The 13,739-nt window shown below is 43.6% G+C and overlaps 1 protein-coding gene across 6 annotated transcripts in view; it reads left to right on the forward strand.

The window, feature by feature from the left end:
• The first annotated feature begins 4,003 nt into the window (after positions 1-4,003).
• The window catches only part of LOC122933219, a 105,713-nt gene continuing 95,977 nt past the window's right edge, over positions 4,004-13,739 (forward strand). For all 6 annotated transcript variants that reach the window (XM_044288070.1, XM_044288071.1, XM_044288074.1 and 3 more), the window contains exons 1-2: positions 4,004-4,135; positions 4,497-4,832. In XM_044288070.1, coding sequence (XP_044144005.1) covers positions 4,054-4,135; positions 4,497-4,832 — 418 coding nt within the window. In that variant the 5' untranslated portion in view covers positions 4,004-4,053. The remainder of the gene's footprint in view (positions 4,136-4,496; positions 4,833-13,739) is intronic.

Raw genomic sequence — 13,739 nt, forward strand, 5'->3', positions numbered from 1 at the left:
TCTGTAATGAGAAGGGATGTGGCCTAATGACATCAACACCCTATATCAGGTGTGCATAATTAGTAGGCAACTTCCTTTCCTTTGGCAAAATGGGTCGAAAGAAGGACTTGACAGGCTCAGAAAAGTCAAAAATAGTGAGATATCTTGCAGAGGGATGCAGCACTCTTAAAATTGCAAAGCTTCTGAAGTGTGATCATCGAACAATCAAGCGTTTCATTCAAAATAGTCAACAGGGTCGCAAGAAACGTGTGGAAAAACCAAGGCGCAAAATAACTGCCCATGAACTGAGAAAAGTCAAGCGTGCAGCTGCCAAGATGCCACTTGCCACCAGTTTGGCCATATTTCAGAGCTGCAACATCACTGGAGTGCCCAAAAGCACAAGGTGTGCAATACTCAGAGACATGGCCAAGGTAAAAAAGGCTGAAAGACGACCACCACTGAACAAGACACACAAGCTGAAACGTCAAGACTGGGCCAAGAAATATCTCAAGACTGATTTTTCTAAGGTTTTATGGACTGATGAAATGAGTGAGTCTTGATGGGCCAGATGGCTGGATTGGTAAAGGGCAGAGAGCTCCAGTCCGACTCAGACACCAGCAAGGTGGAGGTGGAGTACTGGTTTGGGCTGGTATCATCAAAGATGAGCTTGTGGGGCCTTTTTGGGTTGAGGATGGAGTCAAGCTCAACTCCCAGTCCTACTGCCAGTTTCTGGAAGACACCTTCTTCAAGCAGTGGTACAGGAAGAAGTCAGCATCCTTCAAGAAAAACATAATTTTCATGCAGGACAATGCTCCATCACACGCGTCCAAGTACTCCACAAAGTGGCTGGCAAGAAAGGGTATAAAAGAAGAAAATCTAATGACATGGCCTCCTTGTTCACCTGATCTGAACCCTATTGAGAACCTGTGGTCCATCATCAAATGTGAGATTTACAAGGAGGGAAAACAGTACACCTCTCTGAACAGTGTCTGGGAGGCTGTGGTTGCTGCTGCACGCAATGTTGATGGTGAACAGATCAAAACACTGACAGAATCCATGGATGGCAGGCTTTTGAGTGTTCTTGCAAGGAAAGGTGGCTATATTGGTCACTGATTTGTTTTTGTTTTGTTTTTGAATGTCAGAAATGTATATTTGTTGAGATGTTATATTGGTTTCACTGGTAAAAATAAATAATTGAAATGGGTATATATTTGTTTTTTGTTAAGTTGCCTAATAATTATGCACAGTAATAGTCACCTGCACACACAGATATCCCCCTAAAATAGCTAAAACTAAAAACAAACTAAAAACTACTTCCAAAAATATTCAGCTTTGATATTAATGAGTTTTTTGGGTTCATTGAGAACATGGTTGTTGTTCAATAATAAAATTAATCCTTAAAAATACAACTTGCCTAATAATTCTGCACTTCCTGTAGTGTACACTATAAAGAAAAATTAGCAAGAATTTAGCAAATTGAGAACCTGACTTAAGGGGGTAGTCCTGTTTCAGAAACCGGACAGCACACACTATCCACCAGCAGAAAAGAATAGATTGTTGCTTACTGTTTCTCTGATTCTCCCAGCAGGGCTCTGTTTACCTGCCTGCAGCATGTGACCACTGCAGCCAATAACTGGCCTCTTCAGTGCACTGCTAAGCCCAGTGATTGGCTGCAGCAGTCACATGTTGTCGACATGATGTCCCCACTTAAGCTGGGTAAACAGAGCCCTGCAGGGAGAACTGGGGCAGCAGCGTAGGAACTGTCAGGCAAGCAACAATCTATTCTTTATTGTAGGTGGATCACATGTGTTGTTCGTTTTCTTTGTGAAACTGGACAGCCAATTTACAGGTAAAATAACAGAGAAAACCTGATGGATATAAGAAGGTCAATGGATAAAAACTGATCATAACGGTGTCAAAGGAATACCAAATACTTAGGATAGAATTTATTAAACCCTCTGGGTCAAAAATGTCACAAATTTTAGTACAAGCCCTACTTGAGCAAAATTTGCAGCCTGGTACATTAATTATAATTTACAAAATTATACATGAAACCTACACCACCTCCTAGTTGGTATAGATTTCAGTTCTGGCAAACAGACGTCCTGAGATAGACCACAATTATTAAGAATGCTCCTTTTTAATAAATGTTGCACATCTGACCCCAGCAGATTATGACCGGTGTATAAAATGGTAGCATCTTCATAAATGTCCTTTTCTCAGTTCACATTACACCTCATTTTTATATTTATCTGCACTCCAGTGATGTACTTACCACACTTACCATGAAGACAGGCCATGCGACTACAATGGAGACCTGCATGGAACTTTTCCTTCTTACTGACATAGATCCATGACATTCTCCAGCAGCCAGCACTAGGGGAGCTCAGTGTGTAGATATTTTACAGTTGCCATTGAGTTCAATGGTATAACTATAAATTCTATTGCACTGAGCTCCCTCTCCTGGTGGTTGCAGGCATTTAAGGTTTAATCATGTTCTGTATTTAGTGAATGATACATAGAGCTTAATGAGGGTGGTTTATCAATGGACAATGCAATGCCAAATCAGACAACCGAGGGTAGCCAGAATAGCCAAGCTAAAGTCAGAACCAGATGGAAAAACACAGTACCAAATCACGAGACAGAGAGTGGTCAAAGCTGAGGTTAATATAATAAGCAATCCAAACACACACAGAACAGAACCAAGGGCACAGCAAGGGAGTGAAAACCAATAACTGGCAAGGGTGAATTGCAAGCAGGGGATTTAAATAGAGAGGTAAGAACCTGATAGGTCCAGGCCCCCCAAAACACAACTTGCACCACAGTAGGATAGTTGCAGTGTCCCTCAGCACGCATAATAACTAGACACACCTAAAAGCTAAAACCTCCTAATCTCCCCTAGTGAATGTGTGCTGCAGGGAGAAAAAGAGCATTGGGCTCCGTAACTATGGACGCGACCACGTCATGAGGGGGCACGACCAGGTAGCACATCACAGAGGGCGTGGCCTGGCAGCATGTCCAACAGAATGCAGAGATGGAGTCTGGACAGGTAAGTTGGTGACACACATGTTCTACTTTTCCTGACATAAAAGTTGACTAAAGTGGGTAAGAAGGAGAGTATTTTTTTCCATTAAAAAAATTCATCCACTATATACAAAAAATTGTATATTCATCAGATTCATTGTTCATTTCACTCTGGTATCCTAGGTTTTGTTATGGGGCACTACAACATCTGGTTATGCCCTTGGTCTTGCTGTCGTCTTTCTCATAGTTTGGGGGCTATTCACATGAACGTATCTTCAGTCCGCGTCTGATCCGCATTTTTTGAGGATTGCACACGGACCCATTCATTTCAATGGGGCCACAAAAAAATGCGGACAGCACACTGTGTGCTGTCTACATCCATGTGCCCTTTCCATGGCCCTTCAGAAGAGATTTTGAGGACAAGAATAGGCATTATTACAACTGGTCCTGCGAAAAGTGTGGGATGTACACAGATCATATCCATATTTTGCAGATCCACGATATGTGGACCACAAAACTTGTATGGTTGTGTGAATAGCCCTTAAAGGACATCTTCCATAATCACTTTGGTCTTTATGTGTGGAGAATTTCTATCCTGTTCTCTCTGTAACCGTTATGTCAGTCTATTACGTAGGGGTCATCATACTGGAATATTGATGCAATCCACTTACAGTACATGGCTGGTTATATCTGTTCATAAGTAACATGCGTTTGGTCACTGAACTTAAATTTTAACCTTTATTTCACTAAATATGGTCGTAAATAAGTCTTGATCTACTACATGATGTTAGTTTCTAGACTTATTAGTTTTTGAACATTTTGTCTTTGAAAATGAACAGTATGTAAAGATAGTTTGTGGTTTTTCACCATTTTATATAGCAGTGCCCATAATGACAAAACATTTCCTATCTGTGGTTATCTGCGCCTTCCAAAGCTTCCTATGATTTAGACCTGGAAAGAATGATGAAGACACATTGCTCAGAATGATTGTATAGTGCTACAACAATTGTACAGTTCTTTCTGGCCAGGCACATCATTGGCATCACAGGCATGATGTTGGTCAAGTCGTGGCTTTTTCAAGCAGTTCTGGTACCCATGGCTTTTCAGCTTTTCTTCTCTACTTGGATCCAATGTAAGTTACCGTTTATTTATTTATAACATAAAACTTAGTAATGGTAATATAGCAAAAGAAAGTGGATATCATGAGGGGACAGACTTATAATCCATAAAAAGTATACAAAATGTACTATAACATTTCTATGGGTTTATACTGGACAATGTTATTTTTTATTTTTATATATAATAAAATGAAATTGCAGATATTCAAATGCATAGTTAAAGCATAATATGAGGCAGCAGTTCCAGTACAGGACTATTCAGTGAATTTCTATTTATTACAGGTGAAACTACAGTAATATATTGTAACCTGCTTTAACTATCTTTATACTTGTATAGTAATGAAGTCTTTTTAAACTGTTTATCCTGATCTCCAGGCTCTTCAGATATACAAGTACGTGAGGTCCAGGCTGCAGTTATGGGCTCAGTGACCATCACATTTAAGTATGACACTTTCCGGTACAGGAATCTGATAAGCAGCTGGTGCAGGCAAGTAACCATTACAGAGTGTGAAAATATTATGGACACGAGTGTTACCAGCAATAATGGATACAAAGGAAGACTGTTCCTTTCACAAAATACTGAAAGAACTGGCATAGTGAATGTGACTATGGTGAATTTACAACATTGGGACACTGGTCTGTATAAATGGCGAATATGGACTGGAACAGAATATTCTATCATTGAGAATGTCCTACTGCAGGTGGTTTTTGGTAAGTGAAATATATTAAGTGAAACCTAATATTTTTTTTTAATTTCCAGTTGCACAGGTACAGCTGATTCACCAGTAGAGATGTCACAACATAAAATTTTCCGTTGGCGAACGTGAATTTTCGCAAATGTTAGCGAACGGGCGAACCACCATAGACTTCATTAGGCAGGCAAATTTTAAAACCCACATAGACTCTTTCTGGCCACAATAGTGATGGAAAAGTTGTTTCAAGGGGACTAACACCTGGACTGTGGCATTCCGGGGGAGCCATGGCAAAAGTCCCATGGAAAATTACGTAGTTGACGGAGAGTCGGGTTTTAATCCATAAAGGGCATAAATCACATAACATTCAGTGCGCCGTGCAATGTACTGTGCAATCCCAATATGAGTGGTATGTTAAGTAGTACTATTCCTATCAGTTTAATCCCTGTTACGTTCCCTATCAGGGGACGGTGTATGGAATAGATTTTAGGAACCGGGAGATGGAAAAAGATGCTTGGTCGGTCCTCTTACTTCCAATTTGGGGCACTGCGCGTACGCCTTGCAATGTACTGTGCCACCAGATATGAGTGGTGTGTTAAGTAGTACTATTCCTATCAGTTTAATCCCTGTTACGTCCCCTATTAGGGGTCGGTCTATGGAATCGATTTTAGGAACCGGGAGATGGAAAAAGATGCTTGGTTGGTCCTCCTACTTCCAATTTGGGCACTGCGCGTGCGCCGTGCAGTGTACTGTGCCACCAGATATGAGTGATGTGTACTATTCCTATCAGTTTAATCCCCGTTACGTCCCCTATAAGGGGACAAGTATCCAATAGATTTTAGACAACCGCAAAGAGTTGTCAATAGTTGACACACTCATGACATACATTTTATTCCTCTATGCGTCAATCTTGGTGTAGTGGTGACTGTGCTCGTGCGCACGTTTGGGAGATTGCAGGCGATGGTGGTTTTTTAAAGCCTATAGTCGTGCTGAGGTAGTTCAGTGACAGTTAAGTGACCCAGAAAACAATGATTCTGCAGTGTGGGTCCATTGTTGGCCTAGTAGGCTTTAATGAACACCTTAGATGATCACAAAGAAAATGTATGCTTTTTCCATGCAAAATTATTCAGCCCATCGCTTTTGGTCTGTTCACAATGAAGCAATAACCTTATCATCTGGGGGTGTGCCAACATTGCCATTGCCAACACACTTATAGAGGTGATCGCTTCATTGTGATATGCAAGCTTCTTCACCGCAACAAGGTAACGATCACGAAGGGGAATTGACACATGTATGTGCCTTTTTTGTTATTTTGTTTTTGCAGCCACAGTGCAGCACCAGAGGCCAGAAAAATTAGGCATGTACACATGCCTGAAAAATTAGGTAGTGTTGCAGCCGCTCAGCGGCCAGAAAAATTTATGTTTTCAAGGCAGAAAGTGCACTAAAACATTGCGGCTTGAACCCTAGTTGGTGGAGGAGAAGTCACGCAAGTCATCCGGCATGCAGAGATAAAAATGTGGACCATTTTTAGCCCAAGGCAGCTCTTCTGATCAGGCCTGATCACTGTCAGATCCATGCCTCATTCATCTTAATAAAGGTGAGGTAATCTAGACTTTTTTGACCTAGGCAACTTCTCTTCTCAGTGACAATACCTCCTGCTGCACTGAAGGTCCTTTCTGACAGGACACTTGAAGCGGGGCAGGCCAGAAGTTCTATCGCAAATTGGGATAGCTCAGGCCACAGGTCAAGCCTGCACACCCAGAAGTCAAGGGGTTCATCGCTCCTAAGAGTGTCGATATCTGCAGTTAAGGCGAGGTAGTCTGCTACCTGTTGGTCGAGTCGTTCTCTGAGGGTGGACCCCGAAGGGCTGTGGAAATGCGTAGGACTTAAAAAGCTACGCATGTCTTCCATCAACAACACCTCTGTAAAGCGTCCTGTCCTTGCCGGCGTGGTCGTGGTAGGAGGAGGATTACTTTCACCTCTTCCCCTGTTAGATTCCCGTTGTGCTGTGACATCACCTTTATACGCTGTGTAAAGCATAATTTTTAACTTGTTTTGGAACTGCTGCATCCTTTCCGACTTCCGGTAATTCGGTAACATTTCAGGCACTTTCTGCTTATACCGGGGGTCTAGTAGCGTGGCCACCCAGTACAGGTTGTTCTCATTCAGCCTTTTTATATGAAGGTCCCTCAACAGGCACGACAGCATGAAAGACCCCATTTGCACAAGATTGGATGCCGAGCTACTCATGTCCCGTTCCTCGTCCTCCCTGATCTCACTGAAGGTCTGTTCTTCCCCCCAGCCACGTACAACACCACGGGTACCAGATAGGTGACAACGAGCACCCTGGGATGGCCTGCTGTGTTTGGTCTTCCTCCTCCTCAAAGCCACATTGCTCCTCTGACTCCTCTTCCTCAGACTCCTCTTCCAGCGTTGCCGCAGGTCCAGCAAGCGATGCTGATAAGACTGTTTCTGGTGGTGATGGTGACCACAACTCTTCCTCTTCACGCTCATCTACGGCCTGATCCAGCACTCTTTTCAGGGCACGCTCCAGGAAGAAAACAAATGGGATGATGTCCCTGATGGTGCCTTCGGTGCGACTGACTAGGTTTGTCACCTCCTCAAAAGGACGTATGAGCCTACAGGCAATGCGCATGAGCGTCCAGTAACGTGGCAAAAAAATACCCATCTCCGTAGAGGCTGTCCTGGAACCGCGGTCATACAAATACTCGTTAATGACTTTTTCTTGTTGGAGCAGGCAGTCGAACATTAGGAGTGTTGATTTCCAACGTGTCGGGCTGTCGCAAATCAAGCGCCTCACTGGCATGTTGTTTCGCCGCTGAATATCTGAAAAGTGCGCCATGGCCGTGTAGGAATGCCTGAAATGGCCACACACCTTCCTGGCCTGCTTGAGGACGTCCTGTAAGCCTGGGTACTTATGCACAAAGCGTTGTACGATCAGATTCCACACATGTGCCATGCACGGCACATGTGTCAACTTGCCCAATTTCAAAGCCGCCAACAAATTCCTTCCATTGTCACACACCATTTTGCCGATCTCCAGTTGGTGCCGAGTCAGCCACTGATCCACCTGTGTGTTCAGGGCAGACAGGAGTGCTGGTCCGGTATGACTCTCTGCTTTCAGGCAAGTCAACCCCAAGACGGCATGACACTGTCGTATCCGGGATGTGAAATAACCCCTGGGGAGCTGGGGGTGTGCAGTTGATGTGGAGCAAGACGTAGCAGCGGAAGAGGACTCAGCCAAGGAGGTTGGCGAAGAGGATGGAGTAGGAGGAGTAGAGGAGGTGGCAGCAGGCCTGCCTGCAAGTCGTGGCGGTGTCACCAACTCATCTGCAGAGCCACGCATTCCATGCTTGGCAGCCGTCAGCAGGTTTACCCAATGCGCAGTGTACGTGATATACCTGCCCTGACCGTGCTTTGCAGACCAGGTATCAGTGGTCAGATGGACCCTTGCCCCAACACTGTGTGCCAGACATGCCATGAATTCCTTTTCCACAATAGAGTACAGGTTGGGGATTGCCTTTTGTGAAAATAAATTTCGGCAGAGTACCTTCCACTGCGGTGCCACAGTAGCTACAAATTTTTTTATGGCCTCAGACTCCACCAGCTTGTATGGTAAAAGCTGGCGGACTAAGAGTTCCGACAAGCCAGCTGTCAGATGCCGGGCAAGGGGGTGACTCTGTAACATTGGCTTCTTACGCTCAAACATTTCCTTGACAGACACCTGACTGTGGGCAGATGAGCATGAACTGCTCAAAGCGAGAGGCAGAGTGGCGGGTGGTTGAGAGGGGGCAAGGAGGACAGCAGTGGTTGATGTGGCTGAAGATGCTGGACTAGGAGGAGGATGGTGGCTTTGAGTTTGTGTACTGCTTGTACTCGTCATCATGTGTTGATCCCATAGGCATTTGTGATGTGAGATCATGTGCCTTCACAAAGCAGTTGTACCTAGGTGGGTGTTGGACACAGTACACGCTGACGCTGTAGGCCTGACACACACGCTTGCAGGCAACTAACTGCAATTATATTACAGTCAAATATTATTTTATTTTTTTATGTAATCTACTGTGACACCAGATATGAGTGGTGGCACTGTGCACTGGCAGTAGTTGGCACAGTACACGCTGTAGGCCTGACACACACACTTTTAGGCAACTAACTGCAATTATATTACAGTCAAAATTACATTATTTTTTTTAAGTAATCTACTGTGACACCAGATATGAGCGGTGTCACTGTGCATTGGCAGTAGTTGGCACAGTACACGCTGACGCTGTAGGCCTGACACACATGCTTGCAGGCAACTAACTGCAATTATATTACATTTTTTTTTATGTAATCTACTGTGACACCAGATATGAGTGGCACTGGTGGCACTGTGCACTGGCAGTAGTTGGCACAGTACACAATGATGCTGTAGGCCTGACACACATGCTTGCAGGCAACTAACTGCAATTATATTACAGTCAAAAAGCATTTTTTTTTAAATGCAAGCTACTGTGACACCAGATATGAGTTGTGGCACTGGGCAAGTGGGCACAGTATACGCTTTGGGCCTGACACACACGCTGGCAGGCAACTGCAATTAGATTACAGAAAAAAAAAAAAAGAAGACTGATGTACTAGCCCTAAAAAGGGCTTTTTGAGGTGCTGTCAGGACGCTGTCCTTACAGCAGAGATCAGATGAGTCCTTCAGGACTGTAGTGGACACTGAATACACTGGCCTAGCTATTGATTTCCCTATTAAATCAGCAGCAGCTGCACTGTCCCTCCTCTCACTAAGACTGCAGCTTCCGAATTAATCTAAGATGGACGCTGTCCTTGCTTTTTGCTAGGAGGTGGGAGGGTCTGGGAGGGAGGGTATGCTGCTGATTGGCTGGAATGTGTCTGCTGAGTGTGATGTACAGGGTCAAAGTTTGCTCAATGATGACAAATTGGGGGCGGACTGAACATTGCATATGTTCGCCCGCCGTGGCGATCGCGAACAAGCGATGTTCGCCGGCGAATAGTTCGGGACATCTCTATTCACCAGAGCTCGGACAAGGTAATTTGTTATCCTAGACAGAGCAGGCAAATTGCACCCCCCACCCCCCTCTCCTGAATCAATTCACATTGATCCAAGTTTATAATGCAAATTAAAACAAATCTCATAAGAAAACAGTCACAGGTATACCAAATGTAATTCCAGTGACTGACAGGTGGTGTCTCCACAGCTTCTTAAGTTCTTCACTTTCCTTTTTACCTGGTCTAGGCCATCATGTGCAGACATCTTTGGTCACGGGTTTGCTACCCCCTTTGCTATATAAGAAGACACCAGGATTAATAAATTGTATATGGTAGATGGGGGCTGTTACAGATTTTACATTAAGGCCCAGGAGATTAGGTTAAACATCTGCCTTCACTCATTGCTTCTGCCGTACATAACCACCTCTATAGCAAAGAACCCCCCCATATAGCTGCCCCTTTAACATGCCCATCCTGTAGCTTCCACCAATGCTGTGACCACTGCTGCCCCATGTGCCCACATTAGGGTACTTTCACGCTAGCGTTTTTCTTTTCCGGCACTGAGTTCCCTCATAGGAGCTCAATACCGGAAAATAACTGATCAGTTTTATCCCCATGCATTCTGAATGGAGTGAAATGCGTTCAGGATGCATCAGGATGTCTTCCGTCCAGTCACTGAACAGTGTTTTGGACGGAGGAGAAACCGCAGCATGCTGCGGTATTATCTCTGTCCAAAATTCCGGATCAGTTGCCGGAATGCAAATTAATGCCAGCATTAATTTACATTGAAATGTACTAGTGCAGGATCCGGGATTAAAAATACTGCAATGCCGGATCCGTTAAAAATATATATAATGGATCCGTTTCTCTGGATGACATCTGAAGAAACGGATCCATTATTGCAATGCATTTGTAAGACGGAGCCACATCCGAATCCATCTACAAATGCTGTCTGTTTGCATGCGACGGAACTGCTTGCCGGATCATCTGCCGCAAGTGTGAAAGTAGACTTACTGTACTGACTGTGCTGCCTAATGCCCCCCCTCCCCCGCCAATCACTGTGCAGCCAAAATAAAAGATCCAAAGGATGGCTACAGAAATAAAAAATTATGGTACACGAAGCAAACTTTAGGTATCAAACCCCACACCAGTCCTCAAAATGAATACAGACCTCCTGACAGACACAAAAATTAGTATAGACCCCAGATTAGCCCCACTTTCATACAGACACGAGATAAGATCCCAAATGTATACAGACTACAGATTCATACTGACCCCAGGATCATGTGTCCCCTATAATTTCCTTCCCTTAAATGCAGACCTCAAATCAGACCCCAATTAATGTGGTTCCATATAACCCTCACTCAACCAATTGGGATTTCATATCAGATCCCAAATTCATATACAGTACAGACCAAAAGTTTGGACACACCTTCTCATTCAAAGAGTTTTCTTTATTTTCATGACTATGAAAATTGTAGATTCCCACTGAAGGCATCAAAACTATGAATTAACACATGTGGAATTATATACATAACAAAAAAGTGTGAAACAACTGAAAATATGTAATATTCTAGGTTCTTCAAAGTAGCCACCTTTTGCTTTGATTACTGGTTTTGCACACTCTTGGCATTCTCTTGATGAGATTCAAGAGGTAGTCACCTGAAATGGTCTTCCAACAGTCTTGAAGGAGTTCCCAGAGATGCTTAGCACTTGTTGGCCCTTTTGCCTTCACTCTGTGGTCCAGCTCACCCCAAACCATCTCGATTGGGTTCAGGTCCGGTGACTGTGGAGGCCAGGTCATCTGGCGCAGCACCCCATCACTCTCCTTCATGGTCAACTAGCCCTTACTCAGCCTGGAGGTGTGTTTGGGGTCATTGTCCTGTTGAAAAATAAATGATGGTCCAACTAAACGCAAACCGGATGGAATAGCATGCCGCTGCAAGATGCTGTGGTAGCCATGCTGGTTCAGTATGCCTTCAATTTTGAATAAATCCCCAACAGTGTCACCAGCAAAGCACCCCCACACCATCACACCTCCTCCTCCATGCTTCACGGTGGGAACCAGGCATGTAAAGTCCATCCGTTCAACTTTTCTGCGTCGCACAAAGACACGGTGGTTGGAACCAAAGATCTCAAATTTGGACTCATCAGACCAAAGCACAGATTTCTACTGGTTTAATGTCCATTCCTTGTGTTCTTTAGCCCAAACAAGTCTCTTCTGCTTGTTGCCTGTCCTTAGCAGTGGTTTCCTAGCAGATATTCTACCATGAAGACCTGATTCACAGAGTCTCCTCTTAACAGTTGTTCTAGAGATCCTCCGCAGCAGAGGTGACTCTTGGTCTTCCTTTCCTGGGGCGGACCGCATGTGAGCCAGTTTCTTTGTAGCGCTTAATGGTTTTTGTGACTGCACTTGGAGACACTGTCAAGATTTTCCCAATTTTTCAGACTGACAGACCTTCATTTCTTAAAGTAATGATGGCCACTCGTTTTTCTTTTCTTAGCTGCTTTTTTCTTGCCATAATACAAATTCTAACAGTCTGTTCAGTAGGACTTTCAGCTGTGTATCCACCTGACTTCTCCACAACGCAACTGATAGTCCCAACCACATTTATAAGGCAAGAAATCACACTTATTAAACCTGACAGGGCACACCTGTAAAGTGAAAACCATTTCAGGTTACTACCTCTTGAAGCTCATCAAGAGAATACAAGAGAGTGCAAAGCAGTAATCAAAGCAAAAGGTGGCTACTTTGAAGAACCTAGAATATGACATATTTTCAGTTGTTTCACACTTTTTTGTTATGTATATAATTCCACATGTGTTAATTCATAGTTTTGATGCCTTCAGTGGGAATCTACAATTTTCATAGTCATGAAAATAAAGAAAACTCTTTGAATGAGAAGGTGTGTCCAAACTTTAGGTCTGTACTGTACCTCCTCCCATAGATCCCTGAAGACCTACTATCCAACCCCAAAATTGTGCCCCCAAACTCCCACCCTCAAATCCTTGTAGATCTCTGATCAACGCACAAAATTCATCCCCCCATACATCCCTGCAGACCTCATACCAGGCCACAAAATTCATGCCTCCCATAGATTCCTGCAGACCTCATATCAAATGGAATGAATGGACGGCAATCGCAACAATTGGGATATATCAATATAGTTTATTTAGATTATAAGGATAAGGGGAACTTAAAAAGTGTCAGTTGGTAATTGACTATGTCAGATGATTATTGACATATATTAGTCTGGCTTCTCTGTGTGGTTTTGATAGAACTTGTGATGTGTATACTCTTTAAAGTATTAATAATAGGTGACTGAGTTTATAAATAAATAAAAATTTGATAGGTGCTAGTTACTGTAAAAATATCTTAATAGAAGTTAAATGTCCTTAAAATTATAAATATATATAAAATCATATATATATGGTTCAACCCACTTTGTTATTAGGGGTGAGAACCTAAACTCTAAAGATCTTAAAGGGGAAATGGCATAACATCATGGAAACAAGCTGACTCTGTACAGTGTCAGAGAACATTGGGTAAATCACAGGCCCGGGACGATGGGCAGGCGAAGGTAGGCACCCGCCTATGGCGCCACCTCGCTACTCGCCAAGGGTGGTGGTGGTATTTCACAATTTTTCAGTGATTTTCTTTTTCTAATTGCTCTAATGAGCGCTCATTAGAACGCAGCAGTGTACGTCTATTATCACTCACCTATTCCTACACTTCTTACAGCAGCTGCGCTGTGTCCTGTACAGAGTCAGGTCAGACTCAGACATGCCTTCTGACCTGATGCTGTGCAGACGTTAGGTTACAGTGCAGAGCGGCAGGAACAGGTAAGATGCTGCGTGAAGTAGCTGTCCGGAGAGGTAATTGTTTTATTTTTTTAGTCTGATC

The sequence above is a fragment of the Bufo gargarizans genome, chromosome 3, assembly GCF_014858855.1.
Source record: "Bufo gargarizans isolate SCDJY-AF-19 chromosome 3, ASM1485885v1, whole genome shotgun sequence".
Classification (NCBI taxonomy): domain Eukaryota; kingdom Metazoa; phylum Chordata; class Amphibia; order Anura; family Bufonidae; genus Bufo; species Bufo gargarizans.